General features: G+C 39.4%; 1 protein-coding gene across 3 annotated transcripts; it reads left to right on the forward strand.

The window, feature by feature from the left end:
- The first annotated feature begins 1,641 nt into the window (after nt 1–1,641).
- On the forward strand, nt 1,642–18,968 carry zbtb38 (zinc finger and BTB domain containing 38). 3 transcript variants are annotated; one of them, XM_079825631.1, is made up of 3 exons: nt 1,642–1,831; nt 2,245–2,379; nt 12,761–18,968. In XM_079825631.1, exons 2-3 carry the CDS (start codon nt 2,260–2,262, stop codon nt 16,439–16,441), a joined length of 3,801 nt encoding a protein of 1,266 aa, XP_079681757.1. In that variant the 5' UTR covers nt 1,642–1,831; nt 2,245–2,259; the 3' UTR covers nt 16,442–18,968. The 3 variants fall into 3 exon arrangements, with proteins under 3 accessions (XP_079681757.1, XP_079681759.1, XP_079681758.1); XM_079825633.1 differs by lacking the exons at nt 1,642–1,831; nt 2,245–2,379 and adding an exon at nt 5,839–6,014; XM_079825632.1 differs by lacking the exons at nt 1,642–1,831; nt 2,245–2,379 and adding an exon at nt 7,220–7,886.
- The last annotated feature ends 939 nt before the right edge of the window (nt 18,969–19,907 follow it).

The raw sequence follows: 19,907 nt of genomic DNA on the forward strand, positions 1-19,907 counted from the left end.
GAGCCATACATCTAAACAAGTTGTGTTCCAACAGGCTCGCTGATATCCTAAAAAATGAGCTCTTGGTAAGATTTAACCTCTGGGCGCAGTACCAAACGTTTCCATTAGATGAAATTCGCTTCTCAGTGTACAAGTGCGACTATTTTTTTCAGAACCATTTAACAGTTTCATACCATTCCAATGAGGTAAATAATTCTAAAACAAAATAAAAATTTATATAATAAAAAACTTTTTAAACCTTTTTAGATCTTTTAAGTTTTGGCTACCTGGACTGTCAATGGAAATATCGTAATTTGTGTTTAAAAGATTAACCAAACTCTTTTGGGTTTGGAACAACATGAGGGTGAGTAAATGGTAACAGAATTTTCATTTTTGGGTGAACTATCTCTTTAAAGGTAAAGATTTGTTAAAAAATATATTTTACAATAGTAATAGTGATACTTGCCTTAGCAAGCACCATTAATAACAGAATACGGTTACACTTTATTTTTTAAAGGTGTCATTGTTGCAGTGTAATTATATATGTAAGTACTGAGTAATATTAATTAAAAACATGTACTTACTATTGGATTAGGGTTTGGTTGAGGGTTAGTTGCATGTAATTATGCTTAATTTACTGTTATTAAGTACAGTTAAACCAAAAATTATTTTTTACTAGTGGGTGCAGGACACTATAGTTAATTTATGTAAGTGAGGATAGCAAAATAAAGTAAACTGTGACATATTATACCCAAAAAAAATCTTCATACAGTGGACTACCAGTAAAATTGATTAAAAAAATTGGGACCAAAATTATTCAGACACTTATACCTGATCATGTTTTGCTTAAGTGTTTTTTCCTTAATCGCTAATGCAACCTTTTACACCACAGACTGAACAAAATTAAGCATTGCTTGGTCATTGGTTGACCTAAATTGGCATTATGTAATTGTGTACTTAAACTTGACAGCTGATTTGTTGATTGTAATCCATTACATACCTTTCTAGCAAAGTTATCTGATAAGATGAATTTATTCTGAGTTCTAGTCATATTTTATTACCATTTTCTAAACTATAGCGACCTGTGATAATGTGAGGAAATGTTGAAGGTTTCTGAATACATTTTGATTTGACTGTACATGTAACATATGTAACACGGACACTGTAAAATAAAGTGTTACCCATAATACTAAATGATAGTAACAGAATTAAATGAATCCTTTGTGTCCGTTCTGACAGAATGATCAACAGTATCCAGAGCTTGTAACCGTTTCAAAGCCGTTTGAGAGGAAGTCTAGCTTTCCCTCTTTTTCTCTCCATTGCTTCTCCCTTCCTTTTTCCAACCCCTCCCTCCTCTCTCTCTGTCTCTCTCTCTCTCTAGGGCCAGGGCAGCAGCTTGATGACGCAGCATTGACAGAGGCCTGTGGAACGATTGCTGGGCTGAGAGAATAACAGAGAGGCGCTGCTTTGGCCGGCCTTGACACTCAAACACACTCACACTCACACACACACACACACACACACACACACACACACACACACACACACACACACACACACACACACACACACACACACACACACACACACACACACACACACACACACACACACACACACACACACACACACACACACACACACACACACACACACACACACACACACACACGGCACAAAGGAAGTACTGCTGAGAGAGAGCAGCTGATCTGGCCCTGAGGAGAAACTGTACTGCCGAGCCTCTATCTTTCGCTCTCCTCTCAACCATGGCAGAACAAACTGATCTCAGCCTGGGTCAGGCTGTTTACATCTGCAGCTGCTCAAATATGGAAGAGGAGGAGGAATAGATCAGGTATATATCAGCCCCGCTCACTCAGAACTCTCTCTTTCGCTGTCTTACTCGCTCTACTAACACACAGAGAGATTGTCCGTTAATGCTGACTAAAAAGAAGCATTACAATGTGCGCTGTGCTTTCCGCTTTGGGACTAGCCAGACGATGGAGTGTCCATGAGCGAGATTAGTGTGTGCGAGCTTGTTTTGAGTATATACTGTGGGAATCCATCCAGACAGTCGTTTGAGTGCGTTTCTCTTGATTGCGTTCCAATAAAGGCGGGCCTTACTGTAAGAGTGACATAATAATCTTGTAAACAGCATAACTAAATGTGTCCTGCACTATAACATGATTATTTATAGAATTGAGGAACTTTATCATCAACAAGTTGAAATATTGTTTAATAATAATAAAAAAAAACTAAACATTGCAGGACTGGGGATTCTGCATGATGACCACCAGGGGGCACATCACCGTAGTTCCTCGCACAGACAAACATTTAATCGTACCAACAGGGACCAGAGGAAAGACGAGCTCGATTATGAGGAGCGGAATGAACAAACGTCAGGTTGGTAAAGGTGTTTTAATCTTACTGTGTCATTTAAAGAGTTAGAATTTAATGAGTCACTTGATAGCAGGAGATGTACAACTGTAGCCGGCCGTCTTGCTTTTGTTCCACCAAGATGACACAATTATTGTGGTTATACGTATGTGATATTCATGTTTAATTTTCATTTGTTTGTCTTTGATGTATTCACCTTTTAGATGAATAGCTCACCGCTGCAATTTTGTTTCATGAGCTGCTAAGTTTCCATCTATAATTCATTACGAAACACAACAGCCCACATATTGACCTAGGCCTCATCTTGATCGTCAGAGCCATTTGTCATGGTGTTCAGTTTGTTTTATTTAGCTTTTTTATGTTATACTTCAGACCATGTGGGCCTTGAGTGGAAGATTGATGCAATGTGCTCACTTTGGACCGAGGTTTTACATAGCATAGGGTAGGCCTCACTTTGACAGGCCTCAGATGTATTAGCATCTTTGATGCTTTCAGGGCCACAGCCTACACGTATTATATAGTGACAAAGAACAAAAGTACTTCAGCAATGCAGCACTTGTCTGCAAACGGTTCACTGCATACTTGTGATGACTGTTCTGTGGCCGGTAAAGCGGAACTCCTTTACACCCCGGGGTTATTTAAGCAGTACATCGCATTGCAGAAGAATACGTTGCAATCCTTTTTTGTTGGCTTTTTTTTTTTGCTATCAAAACAGATATAAATTGTAAAAATACATTTCATAACAATAAAACTGCACACAAAAGCAAAGGACAATGATATAACAATTGATAATAGCAAAAGCAATATTATATTTAGATATTATTGTGATATTAATGATAATAAATTATATTATGCTTTATTTATAACACTCTTAGAAAAGTTTTACATATAGTTTGAATTTCACTTTGCATTGTTCCTAATACGCCCTTTTACGAAGTCTTGATTTTGTTTTTGGGGTGTACTAGAATATGCTTTCATGCTTGATTGTTCAAAAAAACACATTCTTTTTTACATTATTACAGCACCTCTCTGCCCAGTCGAACGCGCCGTTTAGTTCCTGTTTCGATAAAGCCCCTCCTTTCGAAATATGAAATGTGCTGTGATTGGCTAGCTGGCTCAGTGTGTTGTGATTGGCGTCACTTAGCGCGTGTTTGGGAAATTCCACATAACTTTCCATAACCGCGAGCTCTACTCAGATGTAAATATTAAGGATGGTGTCAATTTCAAACCGATTGTTTTTTGTTGTTGCACCGATGGTGTGAGGACCCTATTGGAATTGCTCTGTCTATACGCATTTTTGAGGGCCTAAACATGCTCGATAACTCATGAAACTTTGTACACGTGTCAGAAGTGGTGAAATTTACGCCTGATATGGGTTTCAGAATTAGGCGTGGCAAAATGCTTCTATAGCGGCACCTACAAAATTTAAATCAGGTGCTGTTCGCGCTACATTTCACGTACGAGTATGAAATTCGGTATACACATGTAACTGCCCAAAACCTATTAAAAAGTCACTGGGAGCAAAATCTGAAAACCAACAGGAAGTCAGATATTTCGAATTTTCTCTGGAAAATTGTTGCAGTTTTTGCCATTTCCAGACGTTGTACACCAGCATCAGATAAACATATTTGGTCAGTCTAATCTTAAGGCCTTTGCGACGTTAACAGGAAACAGGAAATGGCATGCTTTGCACTGTAATTCACTCCCAGAAATATATTATAATATATTATATTATGTGCCAAACATGCTAGAAACATGTAAAATCATGCAACACTTGGCTAAGCGCTAATGAGTATGCGATTAATCAGGAAGTTGTTGTAACTCAAGCATACAATGTCCAATCTGCCTTAAACTTCACATGTTTGATAAGAGTCCTGGCCTGAAGACATCTACACGATAATATTCAGTTATAGTCAAAGCACCACCTGCTGACAGCAGGAAGTGTGGCACATCAAAATTACTTTACTATTTTAAAGTCCAGAGCCCATTGTGCGAGGGCCCTTTCATCGCTGCTTGCAGCTTTAATTTTTTTTTTTTACATTTTCTTAATAAAATACATTTTAGATGCGATGTTATACACCATTTAATCATGTTACGTGTCGGAAAACAATGTTAATACAAACAGTAATCGATCACAAAACCATGGTTCATTTTCCTAAGGGGCGGTGAACAGTCTTAAAAAAGCTACAGTAAACACGATTAACACTAATGTTGGCTAGCAGGCAAAATAGCGTCTTTTTGACATAGTGGCAACACTGTCTTCTCTAATGCAGCTCAACCAGGCCTCGTCCTCTTTTTTGCGTATTCCATGGGTGGAGATTATTTAAATGAGTAACATTGTGACTTCACAAGATTGTGAAACACGTGTTGTTGTCCAAACGAGTCGTTTGTTGTTTGTAGTTCTTGGAAAGTGGATTCTGATAAATATAATTTCTCCCTTTGGAGTGGACTTTGAGCTTTGTAATCTTGCAGATCTTTTTTTATGCTCAAACAGCAACATTACAGACTAACTAAAGTTGAAAAAGTGAAAAAGCATAATAGGACCGCTTTAATAGAAAAGGTACTGGTCATTTTCTGCCAGAACATTATTCGTTTTTGTACAGATCTTTTTCATACAGTCTATTCGTTATTTATTATTATTATTTATATGTATTTTTATAAGGCCATATATTAACATGGAATATACAAATAAGGGTTTTTATATTCAAGGGGGTCCCACTTTTTTAACCGATGAATTTCTATTCTTTTTCCTCATCTTTTCAGACATTTTTTTACATATCATTTTACAACCCTTGCATGCAATATATTTACATAATTAGATATAAATATTTATATTACCTGTATAGATTTATTTATATATTTTATATTGTATATTATATTTAGATACATTTATTTTTAAAGTATCCAATTAATAGTAAATAACAGTAAAATTCAGTAAAAAAGTAAAATTCATCCCATTGGATCCAGTTATTAGGTCCAAAGCATTTACCCTCACTGCAATATTTAGATGCTAAAATATATTAGAGCAGACAATAGCGTGCAAAATGTAGATTCAGTCTAGATAAATTATCTTATATCCAAAGTTGATTAATTTCCATGACTTGATTCCAATTTTCTTTTAATTCTCTGTATTTTCCAGGGAACACTGATATCATGTATTCAATTTGTTTAACAGCAGAGCAATTGATTCAAAAGATCAAAAAATGTGATGTTCCTAATTATGTCTACGGAAACAGTGAAAGGTTGTGGGTTTCATGGAGAGATCAGTGATCAGTCTAGCTTCTGATTCTTATTTCACCATCAGTGGTTCACTTATGAAACAACCTGTGAGCTGAACACAGGCCAGGCCACTAGTGAATGCAGCCTTTGTTACAGGAGCTTGTCTTCATGGCACCCAGGTAATCAGCACTCAGCCTTGTTTCCAGAAATAACCGCTGGTATCTGGGCATTAGGTTCACATGCTGCACTGCGAGCTGAAGGAGGCGGTCTTCCGCAAGCTTTAAAGAGACACTTCACCGACATTAACTCAGATGTAAACAAGAGCTTATTTGACTGAAAACTAAATATGAAAAGCCTAAATATAGTGGAATAAACCCTTCTTCATCTACAGATGAATCCTTGTTTGATGCCATCCACTTCTGGTAAAAATCTGGGATTTTTGTTCTCATTTAAATGTGGAAATAGTTGTAGGATCTTTAGAAATTTAACCCAGAGAACAATCAAGAAAAATATGTAGGATTCTACCATATTTTTAGGTCAATAATTAAAGGAAGTTTCATCAGGGTTGGTTCAGATAAAGTGAAAAAGCAAAAGGGACAAATGAATATGAAGACATAAGAAACATATTTTTTAATTCGACTTACACTTTACAAAAAATTGAAGCATTTTCACCAGTGGTCTTAGACCTCAAATGACAAGGAATTATATTTATATACAATGTCCATTATAATTACATTTTAATGAGTTGTTTGGGAACATTTAAAATTCTGTTTGTATTTTTTTTATAATAATAAAAACAAAAGATTCATATATATTAGTGTGATAACAATATGTTGGAAAACAAGGACAAAAGCTTTAGAGAAAAATAAATATTGTAAGTAAAGTATTCAAAGGATTCGTGTGTAGTATTTATTTGCAGTCCTCACCCTGAATAAAGACATACCCAGTTTGGGCCATGAAATTTAATAACCTGCAGATGGAATTTTGAAGTTGCTCCTCCTATTTTCCCCTGTCCATTCCCTCCCTCTCTCGCGTTCTCTGCAGAACAGCCGCATCCCTTTGCATCAATCAGCAGCCATGTTGAAGGTGATCCCACAGTCCTCCGCCACCTTTCCGCTTTCTCTCGTTGTCTCTTTAGCGCACTCACTCACTCTCTGTATAAACGGTGGTTTTTCAACCTTCCGCTGAACCCACTCTCTAGTCGTCCGCCATGTTCCCGTCTTCCTGCTCTTGTCTAGAATCAGCATTTCTGCTTGCTCATGCACTCTCTCATCCTCTCTCTCTCTCCTCGGCTGCTCTTCCTCCTTCTGTTTGATATCAGAAATGAGCGTTTGAGAAGCAGACTGTGCGGTCTCTCTCTTGCTCGTTCTCGTTCTCTTTCTCTCACACCCACCCACGCACCACCACAAAGATGAATGTTTAAAAATGTTGCAGCAGTGGTAGCGGTACAGCTTAGCCATAAACACATTACGGACCAGAGAAATGCATGTTTCATAAGGTGGGCGAGGGACAGGTGGAGAACAAACGTGTGTGCCTGTGCATCTAAATTCATCGCTGTTCATAATCTTTTTTTGGAGGGGTGGGTGGGGGCTCATCTGAAATAGCAGCACCCAGACCGCTGTTATTTATTCTACGTGATGGAAAATGTCAAAAGCTGTCTCGCGCCAGGTGCCGTTTTTGTTTTGACACCAGTGGTTGCATTGTTGCATCCACCTCACACGCCATGCGAGCGCTTCTCACGTTAGCACACTGATCCGTTTTCCCCGCGCTCTCTCGTTCCGGCTGCCCTTTTGCAGTGGTTAATGAAGTTGCAGTCCTTGCTAGCACGCCGCATCTCTTTTCCGCTGCTAATAATGCACAGACAGCAGCAGAGCTGCCCTGCCCGACTATTTATAAACTCCACAGTGGGTGAAGAGACTCTGGTGGCCAGCTAGCGAGCGTATGGAAGGAACGAGACCTATAGCAGGGTGCAGTGGAGCAGACTGATGCCCCCTGCCACCTCTGGACTGGGTGTCTCACGCAGAGAGGGCACTGGGACTAGGGTGAACGAAAAAGAGAGAGAGTGTGAGAGAGAGAGAGAGCGAGCAGGATAGACTTATAGGAGAGACTGCGATCGCAGCAGAGAGCAGCAAGTGACGAGTTGAATCTAAAAAAAAAGCTGTAACTCTTTCGCCTGCAAACGAAACATCTTTTTCCAGCCATCAGTGGATCGCAGCAACTGTGGAGGAAGGCGTGAGCGATGTTTTCCGCTCTCCATCCACTGAAGCGCTTTCTCTGATTAACTGAAATAAAAGGTACGTTCAGCATGCTTTTCCCTCCAGTTTCAAACAGACATAGTCGAGCGCGTTTTTACAGGTCAGCGCATGAAGACTCGTGTAGTTTTATCTGTGAGAATGAAAGCCAATGTTTTCGCTCTTTGTTTGACTGGACATTTCATACTCATAGTCAAATGTTTCTCTCATTTTGTACAGAACGGTTTGAGGGAAGGTGGGGGATTTTTATTTTTCTGCCATTTCGCTTATCTGGTATGGTAAGTCAGGTTAAGGGTGTGGCAGGTGATACATCCACGGACAATAATGCATTTTACGCCTATATAGAATGCCTGAATATGTTAAAAGAACCTTTAACGGCCAAAATAACAAATAGCGAGCCTAAACTCTTTGGTTTTTAATGTAAAACGGCCCTTCAACTCAAATTAGCATTGTCATCCAGCTCTTCGAGTCTAGGGGATGTGATTTTGACTGCGTACTAAACTCACACACGCACACCAATGCAGATAACAGTGATCCCGGCCATTGTCCGAAGCTAAATGCTACCGGGGTTTCCCAACATGGCGCAGTCTGTGAGAATGAACCGTTTTTCTCTGGACAGCAAGCACAACTGCCTGCTCAGCCGCCATTCATACAAATCCCAATAAGTGCTGCGCCACAGCATGTTGCCGTGACAACGGAGGCCTGTCAGACAGGGAGCAGGCGGATGTTTTCCCAGCGATTAAGAGAGGTCTGTCTCTCCCGCTTAGCGCAATCACAAACAGCACAGATTAAAAGAGATCCTCACAAGCAGCATACCAAAAAATCTGGCATGCTGTTACATCCAGACTGTGTTGTTTAATGCAGAGTAAAGATACGAGCTGACTGAGCAATAATGCTGTGTCAAGTTTTCGATGATCAGAGTCAGATATGTCTTCTTTGTGGTTCTGTTGTTTCCTTTCTCGTTATGAGCAATGCATAATGCATCAGGGCGCCCACAGAACAGCAATGTTCTTCTAAAGTTTGTCTGTTCAGAAACTGGGCACAGAGCATATAAGGCTTTGCTTGTCAGTCATTTTAATATTTAATAGTAATGTTCTCAGAATTTAGAATTCTAAAATCCAAAATCGCAAGTCCAAACAAGTTCGACCTCTCTCTACAGTCTAATAGAACATTTACAGGCAGCCATTTTACTTTATGCCAAGATGCTTTTTGTCGTGGTTTCAAAATGGCTGCTCTGTTGAAATAAAACAACCTCTCAACAGAGGCACGCAAAACTTTTCCTTCTCGCCAGACTCATGTACATTACTGAAAAAACAAAACTCATTTTATTCAAAGTACATGCTAGAACACGGGTCAATTTACTACAAGTGCTGCACTGGAAACTAATCTACTAACCATGGCAAAGCGTAACCTTTTTAACTTGACGGGGACCACACACAGAAAATGCAAAGTTAGCATGACTGTCATCGGTGCAAGTGTCTAAAAAGCAATTCTGCAATTTCGCAACTAAAAAGGTCATTTGACGCCTAAGTGTTTCAGTTTAGGAGCCAGTCACTCCCACACAAGGGGCCCTGGAAATGCTTAAAATTACATTGCAGTCATTCATTTGAAGAACAATGTGATTTGGACATTCCATCACCGTCACAGACAAAACTAGGGCCTCATAAACAAAAAGAGCAAGAGAGGAGAAAATTGTGCAAATGAGAGACAAAAAACAAGCAATCCATATGAAAAACTATTCACTTTGAGCTTTGTGCCTCCAAACAAATATGTTGTACTTTGCTGACATTGGCAACGGGTGTTGCTGCATCTGACATATTTCCACTTCGCAGTGGCAGGTCACTCTTCCTCTTGGGGAGCATTTGAACTGGAAATAGATAGCCAGAAGCAGAAATAGGTCAATTTGCTAGGATGGATATATTCAAAAGCTTTTGCGATCCTCTAGCAGCAGGGAGATGGAGAATCTGACCTTTGTTCATTTCCTCATTGTGCTGCTATGTAGTTTAGTCAACTAATGAGTCAAACGAGCGCCATGCACTGGGTGTCTGACAGAAAATGAATATGAAAGGACAATTATACAATTCAAATCTGAGCATATCTTTGGAACTTTTTTCAGACATTTGAAATATACACATCACTTGTGCTTCTGGATGCAGCTGTTCCTTCTCTTTGTTTCGTCTTCACACTCTCTGACAGCTGGCATATAAATCAGCAAATAATGAATTAATCATAATATTAAAATGAAATTCATTTTCCCATTGTATTACATAATAATAACACATAGCTGTTCCTGAAATATTATGAAAATTGAATTTTAAATAAAAACTCTAATCTACTGCTTATAAATCATAATGTACGAACACACTGTCTGACACATCTGTTATTATCCTCATGTATTTTGTGTTGTTTTTTAATGTCTTGCTTTTGCTTAACCACGTCTTCTATTTCGAATTGTTCTTGTGAGTCTTTTGTCTCTGTCAAATGTATCCCTCTCATGACCTAATTGTGTTCAGCTGTGTTTTGCTCCCTCATTAGCTCTTGTGTGTATTGTATATTGCTCCTGTGTTTGCCTGGTCTGCTGTTGCCTTCAAGTGCACCTGGTAAGATCTTACATCAGAGCAAGGAAATCATTATTATGGCATGTATTCAAGTCCGCAGACATAGCCAAAAAATACAAGTTGTTATTGTATGTATAAGTTTTGTATATATTTTTAGGTATATATTTATTTCTAAATATAATAGCTCAAAGCTATCTTGTGACAGAAGCAGATTGAAAAGGTGCAATAGGAAAACAGCTATTATAGTGCTTTATTTAGCACTTTGTAGAGGACACATTTATTACACATCTTTCAATTATAATAAATAAAAAGATAATCCTTGATACTTCTCTATTATGACAACCTACATCCAGCTTGAAACTATGATTAATTTAGGCCTATATCCAAATGCGGTTAAAGGTTGGATTTGTCTAGCATAATTTGTCTGTATTCCTGCAAAATGTATTAGTTTCATTATCTTTTCAAGTCAATAGTGGTCATGTTATGCATTGTTTTTGGATTTTTAGTTTTCTGTATTCTTTGTTTTAAAGGGATACCCCAATATATATATATTTTTTAACATTTACTCATCTTCATGTCTCATTTCATCTATAGAACATAAAAGAAGATATTTTGAGAAAAGTGAGAAGTGTTTTTTCTCCATACACTAGAAGTCAGTGGTCTCCAATGTTGTTTTGTTCCCAACTTTTTCATCTTCTTTTGTGTTCAGCAGAAGAAAAAGTCATATAGGTTTGCAACAGGTTTGGGTAAATGATGACAGAATTGTAATTTATGAGTAGAGTATCAGGAAGCGCAATAACGCTGACAAATTGCAATAAGCCTTTAGGAGCCTATTAAGAGGCAAAAGTCTTCTCATTGCAGCAGGGCCGAGTTAAGCCTCCCCATGGCTAATGCAACCTTACCGGTTGGACTTGTTAATATTAATTTGGTCACATGGACGAGCAGTCTATGAGGGTTATGTAGCATCAGCATACACTTTAATATTCATGAGCTAGGCCAGGTAAACTTCTCTGCTTGTGCCCTTTTTTCAGCGAGAGAACCATACCAATATGTTACCGAAGAGCCATTGCCAACAGAAGCACAGCAGACTGGCCAATGACAAATAGTCCATTAGTTCCATTTAGCTTCACCCGTTTCTGTGCCACTTAGTGCTGCCCATTTGTATAATGCAGCCCTGCCAGCAATTCATTAATTATACCTTGATTTTAAGTAATATATTTTACTTTGTGGAGGTGCCGACAGCACTTTCCCAGCCATTGATTCTTGCTCACTTCCTCCAGTAGACAATAGCGATCATAGTGTGGCTTTCAACACATGCACTGATGCAAAGAGCAATGATGAGCAATAAGTCACCATTCTTATCTGTCATTATCCAGTGAACTGAGCTGCCCTAAAAATAAATACCAAATGGAGATGGAAGTGCATAGGTCAGTGGCAAACTATTCATAAAAATGTTTGCATTTAAGGAGAAATGTCTCTATTTTGTATCTTATTTATGCAAATTGTTGCAGTTCTTTATGTGCATTTATCTGCTTTTCTGTGCAGTCATTTGTCTTATGCTTTTCTTTGTGCATGCATCTATGTGTACTTACCTTGCACAAAGTATGCTTCTGTACTCTGTAATCCTGAGCACAAAAATAAATGAGAGCTTTCTATGGAGCCAAAATAAAAGTAGTAAGATGAGGAGAAAACATGGTGGTAGAATGAAGACTGTTATGAACGTGTGCAAACATACTCCATAATAAATCTCTACTTGCTTTCACCTCATTTCCCTGCATCAATCATATCGAAGATGAAATATCTGTCGTTGCAGTGTACCAAAGCTTATGTGGTCATTATCAATATTTGGGTAGGCCTATAAGAACTGCATAGATTACAGTTTTGGTTATAAGGTAACTTCATCTGTTAAATGCTGCACCTTATGTACTAACTTCTCTGGCGTCACTTGATTACTGCTTTATAGACATGATGGTGAACCAAGGCTTGTGAGTTGAGTCATGCTGCCATCTAGTGGTTTGATTTGATAGATTAGAGTCATCAAATAATTACACTTCTCATTATGTGGTTTAAAATGTTTATTTGTTTAACATAGTTTTTAGAACATTTAAAAATATGGTTTGCCCAAAAATAATAATTCTGTCATTTACTCACCCCCATGTTATTCCAAACCTGTATGCCTGTATGAAGGAGTTTATTTTGTGCTCTGTAAAGGAAAAAAACAAATTCATACAGGTTCGAGGGTGCAAGAGGGTGAGAAAATCAATTTTCATTTCTGGGTGCAGTCAGGATGATCTACGAACAGTGATAGAATTTTTTTTTAATTTTATTTTTTTTTTTCTTTGTGTCCCTTCTCTGCAGATGACTGTGGTCAACCCCAGCACTCTTGGTCTGGTGGACAATTCCCACCCCCAAGCTGTCCTTAGTCATCTTAGTGAACAGCGTTCACAAGGCCTATTCTGTGATGTAATAATCGTTGTGGAGGATGTCAAATTCCGCGCTCACCGCAACATACTGGCTGCCACAAGTGGATATTTTCGTAATGCTTTCAAAACGCCTGATGTCTTCACGTCCAGCCAGGTGCTGGAGCTAACAGACCTGAAATCTGAGGTCTTTGCTAGCATTCTAAACTTCATCTACAATGCCAGAGTCGAGTCAAGTAGCACAGAGGACAGCAGGTCTCTGGTGGCAGCTGGAAAGCGTTTAGGAATTCCCTTTCTGGAGAAATTGCTAGACTCTGAAAGGCAGGGCTCTGGTCTCTTGCAAGGCCAAGCCTCTGCAAGCGGCGGAAGATCAAACAGTCAGTCAAAGTTGGCAAACACATGCACACTGAAAAAAGAGACCCTCAAGCCTGAGGAGTTAGACTGCTCCAAGGGCCCAAGGATCACCAATGCTTTCTCAATAACTGAGGTTGGGGCAGTAAACAACCCGTTCTCTACACTGGATGACCGTAACAAAGTTATTGAGGAAGGGTATTCTCCTTCCAGCTCCCAAGATACAAGCATGTCACCCATAGAGAGTGAGCCTGCCCATGCTCTAACAGAGCACTCATATGCAGTGAGCCAGGGGCAAGAATCTAAAGAGGTTAGCCAGGGGAATGATAACGGAACCATCATGCCTGTTGTTCCTCCAGCTAAGACTGTGGTTAACAATAGACTTGGACCTATAAAGAAGCGTCGTATACATGGGAACGGTATTCCGTCTCTCTCAAGTGAGCCAGGTGCAACTGTGCCCACAAATACTGGCACATCTGCATTGGAAAAGGCTACTGTTGCACCATTATCTTCCTCCCAGTTATCCTCAGATGCTGCACCAGTGATACATTCCAGCCTCGATCTCTTGCCACCACTTGACGTTACACCCTCTCAGGATGCAGAGCCACCCTGCCTCAGTCCTCAGAATACACCCAGTGTCCCCGCCTTCTGCTGCCAGCAATGCCCTGAAACCTTTAGTGACTCTACGCTTCTCACCATCCACATGCAAATACACAAGAGATTTGTCAGTCATTTGTTTTGCAAGTACTGCCATAAAAAGTTTATGCATCTGAAAAGATTGCGCAATCATGAGCATGTTTGTGTGAAATCTCTAAAAGGTCCATCTGAGTTAGAGACTAATAATAAAGACTCTTTGAGAGTCCCAGTCTCTAATAGTACACCTAATGCAAATACCATGCCGCACTCTTTACTTCCACCAGATCTCGATATCCCTTTAAGTTTAGACCCCACATTGGCTAGTCCCCCTGAGCTGTCTCAGGATCAAGTTAATGGGACCTTAAAAACAAATAGCACTTCAAGGACATATAAATGTTCAGTATGCAAACGAGCTTATGTGACCATTTCCAGCCTAAAAAGACATGAGAATGTACACTCATGGCATAGAGCCTATCCGTGTCACTACTGCAACAAAGTTTTTGCTCTGGCTGAATACCGCACAAAGCACGAGATTTGGCATACTGGGGAACGCCGGTACCAGTGCATCTTCTGCTTGGAGACCTTCTTGACGTATTACATCCTCAAGAATCACCAAAAGTCCTTTCATGGCATCGATCCACAGTTGGCTGTCAATAAAAAATCAGCAAATGGTGGGTTCAAGAGTAGTGTCTACCCCATAAAGCTCTACAGGCTTCTCCCAATGAAGTTTAGAAAGAAACGTTACAAGTCATACAGTCAGACATACTCTGAGGGGATCGAGGGCAATGATGATTCCTACAATGAACCACTGGACAGCTGTTCCCCCGACACTCTTTTTGACAGTGCAGTACCTACAACTAATTCAGATGTTGTTAGTGGTCAGTCATTATTTTCAATGCCGGTGACATTCATGGCCACTCCCAAAATGATGGCATCAGAAACTCCTCGCATCAGCTTTGACAAACCGTGTGACCAAAACATAGGATTTCCTATGTCATCTGAGATGGACCATCCTTCGAAACACCTCTCTACTGATTTCAAGAAAAAGTCTGGATTTGATGGCAAAGGGTCACCGCTCTTCAGCCACAGATTTACAGATTCTTCAAAAGCAATAGAGAAAAACACAGGGACTTCTCTAATTACAGATGGAAGTGACAGAGATACTTCATCCGAGAAAAACACAGAAAACAGCACAGACCTTCTTCCATTCCTCAACATACCATCTGTCTGCTCCTTCGAAGGGTTGAGCAGGCTGAGTGAACTGTCAGCAGCAGCACAAACCATTGAGGACATGGCTAATCAGCTGCTACAAGCAAGACCCGAGAGCATAACACCGGATCAGCCACCTAGTGGAAAGACGGAAACATACATTGCTAAGCCTGCATGTCCAGGCCCATCCGTTGACAACCAAGTCCTCCCCCTCTGCCAAATAACAGTGAAGATTGGCAACGAGGCAATTGTTCGACGAAAAATAAAAGGCTCAAAGCTATTTCCAAAAAAGAGGAAAAGGAAAAGCTGGAGACAAGAGGGCATAGGTCAAAGTAGCTCTGCAGGGGAGAGTATTGGAAGTCCAAGTCTGCGACTGAGAACAGAAGTCACAACATCAGTTAGAGAAAATCAATCATATGATGACCCAAATGATCCTGAAACCGACATACTATGGCGACCCTATTACACATATAAACCTAAAAAGAGGGGTAAGAAACTGAAAGAAAAAAGAACAAGGATGAAACATGTGAGATGCCACACGAGACCATTGTCGCCTGAAGCCAACGAAGACTTCAGAGAGACACGGTTCTGTCCAGATGAGAGGATCTCAGCAGACAGCTATGGGGTCAGGAGGGAGCCAAGGCATAGCAGCCAAAAGGAAGCGTTCCCCTGCCACAGCTGTGAGAGCTCTTTCTCTAGCCAGACCTCCCTCAGCATGCACATCATCAGCTGCCATCAGCCACGCTGCAGAATATGTGGTAAACAATGTCCCCCTGAATCCAGCACAGCTGGGCCCACTGCAGAGGATAGTGGTGACTTTATCTGCAAGAGCTGCACTGAGGATGGCTCCTGTTTCAGCTCGGATGTGGCGTCCCACAGCCTGAGCATGGAAAAACGTTACAGATGTTCTTACTGCCCACAGCGGTTCCTTTACCTTGCCACCAAGAAAAGTCATGAGAAAAAGCACCTAGAAAAGTCAGGGAAAGGACACAATTGCAGGTACTGCTCAAAGGTATGTAAATCAGCAGTGCTGTTGAGTATGCACGAGAGCAAGCACTTCAAGTCAGAAGATGGAGAAGACCCAGACATGGCATGTAACATAATAACCAGTCCGTTATCTAAAGAGCGCAAAGTACAGATCAAACCTGAGCCTTGGGAAATAGGCATGTATACCTCCTCAGAGAGCAAGCCAAAGATGGGGGAATCTATGGACATAGATTCTGAGGGGAATTATCCTACAATCACCAGTGTCTACAAGAAAACGTCTTTGTCATTTCCTTATGCAGAAGATAGGCCTTTCACTCCCCTTCCTTCAGAGATAAAGAGGAAGAAGTCCAAGAAAAAAAGCATTTTGGAACGTTCTAAAGGATTTGGATTTGAGGGGCACACACAGGACTCTGTGATATGGGGCCAACAGGATTGACCTGCCCACACAGGTACGACCAAGTAAAGCGCTGACTCAGTCCAATCTGTCAGTCAAGAATGACTGTAACCAAAGGAACTTCCCAACAGCCTACAGTTGCTCAAGTCAGAGCAGCATTTCTGTAAAGAGGAACCTCGTTTTCACACCCACGACAGGAAGGAAATGCATCTCCTGCTGATGTCACATAGAATAATGACATAAGTGACAGGGCAGGCCTTACAGCGTTTGAAAAATGGGGGAAAAACGCACAAGAAAGTATTAGGAGGTTAGCGTAGTGACTTTGTCTTCAAGAGAACTTGTGAGATGTAAATATAGAGTATTTTTGGTCGTTCACATGAAATACTATTGGTAGTTTTCCACATTTTTTTATGAGAAAGAAAAGTGGTTTTATTTTTATACGTTTTTATTTGTCTAAGTCAGGTGGATCTTCCCTATTTCATTGCTCATTGTGTTGTACTCTATGCATTAAGTCAAGTGAACGGCTAGCAGCACCTTACAGTAAAGATAACTTCGAGTGATTGTACTTTTATTGTAAACACTATTACCACCATTTCAATCTATTTGTTGCACAAAAATACATTATTAACTCTGCTGATAAATGCTAAAAAATTATTTTCCAGAATATACCAAATGCTTTACCTTTCATTTATAAAATTTCATTTAATTTTGTGGAATACTTCATGAAATAAAAATAAAATAACACATAACAAAAGTCATGTTATTAAGTAGCCTATAACACAATATCTTGTTAAAATTGTTGTAATGTTGGAAAATGTAATGGAATTTAATCAATTTTTAGAACTACATTCAAACAAATGAAAGCAAGGCTGTAAGGGATATGAACAGTCCATGCAATTTGAGTTTTTTCAAATGAACCATTTCTACAAATGGTTAATTTTATTTTCCACACAATACTATCTTAAAGAGGTCATCGGATGGAAAATTCACTTTTATATGGTGTTTGCATACAAATGTGTCTTTGCAGTGTGTGGACACAACCATCCTAAAATGATAAAAAACATTCACTCCTTTTTTTAATCCTCAAAATGCCAAAAAAAAAATCAAAATTTTCTGAGCAATATGATGTCAGTGATGACCCCTTTAAGAGGTTTTTTTTTGACAATTGGAAATATTTGTTCACTGAATATTAAAGGTGAACTATGCAGGATTTTCAGTTACCGTTCGCAAAACAAAACATTCAAAACTTGGCCTCTCCTCGCAGACAGAACACCACCAGTAGTGCAAGGCCTCTCCCCTGACATCCTTTCAGTTGCACACACAGCCCAACTGATTCTGCGGGAAGATGAATTATGAGCTATTTGCATAAATAGCATTTTTTTGTGTATATGAAAGAAGTTACGCTAATAGATGACTGGCTGTAATTTGCAAGCAAGCTTAGCTATCTTCAGTCTAGCTCACTAATAAACAGCAACTATGTGTTATCATAAAAACATATACAATGCCTTGTAATCAAGCTTTAGTCATACACTGTCAACCCAAATAAGTTGGCAAAAACTCAAAAATTGAGGTAATCAGTTAAGCAGAACTGGCAGAATTTTATATACACCCATACATTTGAATTGCTCTTATCTTGAAACTTTTGAGTTAGCGAATTCATAACATAACTTAAATATTTTTAGTATTGGAAACTTGGCTAGCTTTAACTAGCTAATTCAATAAATGCTAATTGTAAACGCAATGCTTTGAAGACATTAGCATAGAAATAGCTAAATAAATACGGCAATATAGAACATTAACATATATCTGTTCTCAAACTATAAGCTCATGCTCCATTCAACATGATGGTAACCCCCCAAAAAACCCAACATTACAGAAACTCTTCTAAAATTAACACTGCTAAATCTGCCTCTTAACATTAAACTTGCACAAAGAAATAACCATTATATAACACTAATTTTAGAATTTATTCTCCCTTTTGAGTATCATAAAAATCCCAGCCCAGGATTTCTATTAAATTTAAGTTTGAATAAATGAAAAGAATCAAGTTCATAAAACTCAAAACAATGAAACAATTCAGATTAGTTAAAATGTGTCAGTTTTGTGAACTCATAAGAAAAGGAAAGTTATAAAAACTCGTAAAAGTTCATTTGATTTGTGTCGAGACAGGAGAACTAAGCAGAGCTTGCCAAGACAGACAATAATGTCCCGCCCTCACCTGTGCCGCACGTTGTTATTGGCTTGGGCTACTCACCCAATGGCCAAAGGTGCAGCCCAGAAACGTAGGAATTCAAAAAGAAAATACGAAAATACAGGCACAGGGCAATGTCTCTGTAGACACAAACACCACCACACACTTCTAGTGGTCTATACTTTTACTTTTTTATGCCCGAAAATCCTGCATACTGCACCTTTAAACTAAAGGGTACGCAATAGTACACATTAAACAGACTTACAGCCTTGTTTTCAATTGTGGCTAATTAAAATGCCATTTATCTTTGACTAAGGTCTATTGTAATGTTGGCTGATTTTCCTGCCAGTAATAAAATATCAAATGTCAGTTTTCTGCAATTGGAACACAAGTATATTTCATCACATTTCCTAATGTCATATCTTTAGAATCCATTATAAAAATAAACTGAAAAAACATGGAGAGTTTGACAGAGAGAAAGAGAGAGAGAAAATGAGTGAAACAGAGCCCAGAGCTCCTCTTCCTCCTGAAACGGCGGACTTGTAAGTGGGAACTCTGTTTATTCATTCAGATGTCTCTCTCACTCTGTCTTTGGGCCTCCATGCTGACCCATCTGAGAAGCTCATTCCCGTTTCTCTGTCGGTCCTCCACACAATGCGGCATTCACAGTGTCCCGTCTGGGCCCACGTGACACCAGTGCCAGATGTTCTGAACTCTCCGCCACCGTCAACTCCACTCTCTGGAGATAAGCTGAGATCTGGTAGCAGGTTTGTGCCCAAAACGGAAAGATCAGTAAAATGTACGTGAAGGTTTCTTTCATTCATTCCAGGTCATTAGGGAATGTCTGGTAGTTCATTCATCTGTACCAGGACTTTGTTTTACATTTTTCAAAAACTTCTCCAGACAGCCTATCGGCTACTTGAATGTTTTGCATGCCTAATCCATCAAAAAACATCTGCCAATCTCCTCAAATATTGGGCTAATGTTTCATATCTAACCGACATGAACATATGTTACAAAGGAGTCATTTTATTTTCAACACAATGCTTTTACAATAGCACAAGCCCTAATACGTCCAAAAGACAAGTCATTGATGAAGGTGCAACACTTCAAAGAAGGTGCAAAGAAATGTCCTAACAAATATTCTAATAAAGAAATAGAGGTAATTCTGAGCAAAACAAAAATCCAAATGACCCATCTTTAGAGCAACTGACTGGTCATGTTTGATGAGTTAAGAAATCAAAGTAAAACAACATTCAAATGTGTAATTCAGCCAACATTTTGTGCCCCTTTGGAGACAGTGGCTATGTTTAGCCA

Source organism: Gobio gobio (assembly GCF_949357685.1).
Source record: "Gobio gobio genome assembly, chromosome: 9".
NCBI classification, from domain to species: domain Eukaryota; kingdom Metazoa; phylum Chordata; class Actinopteri; order Cypriniformes; family Gobionidae; genus Gobio; species Gobio gobio.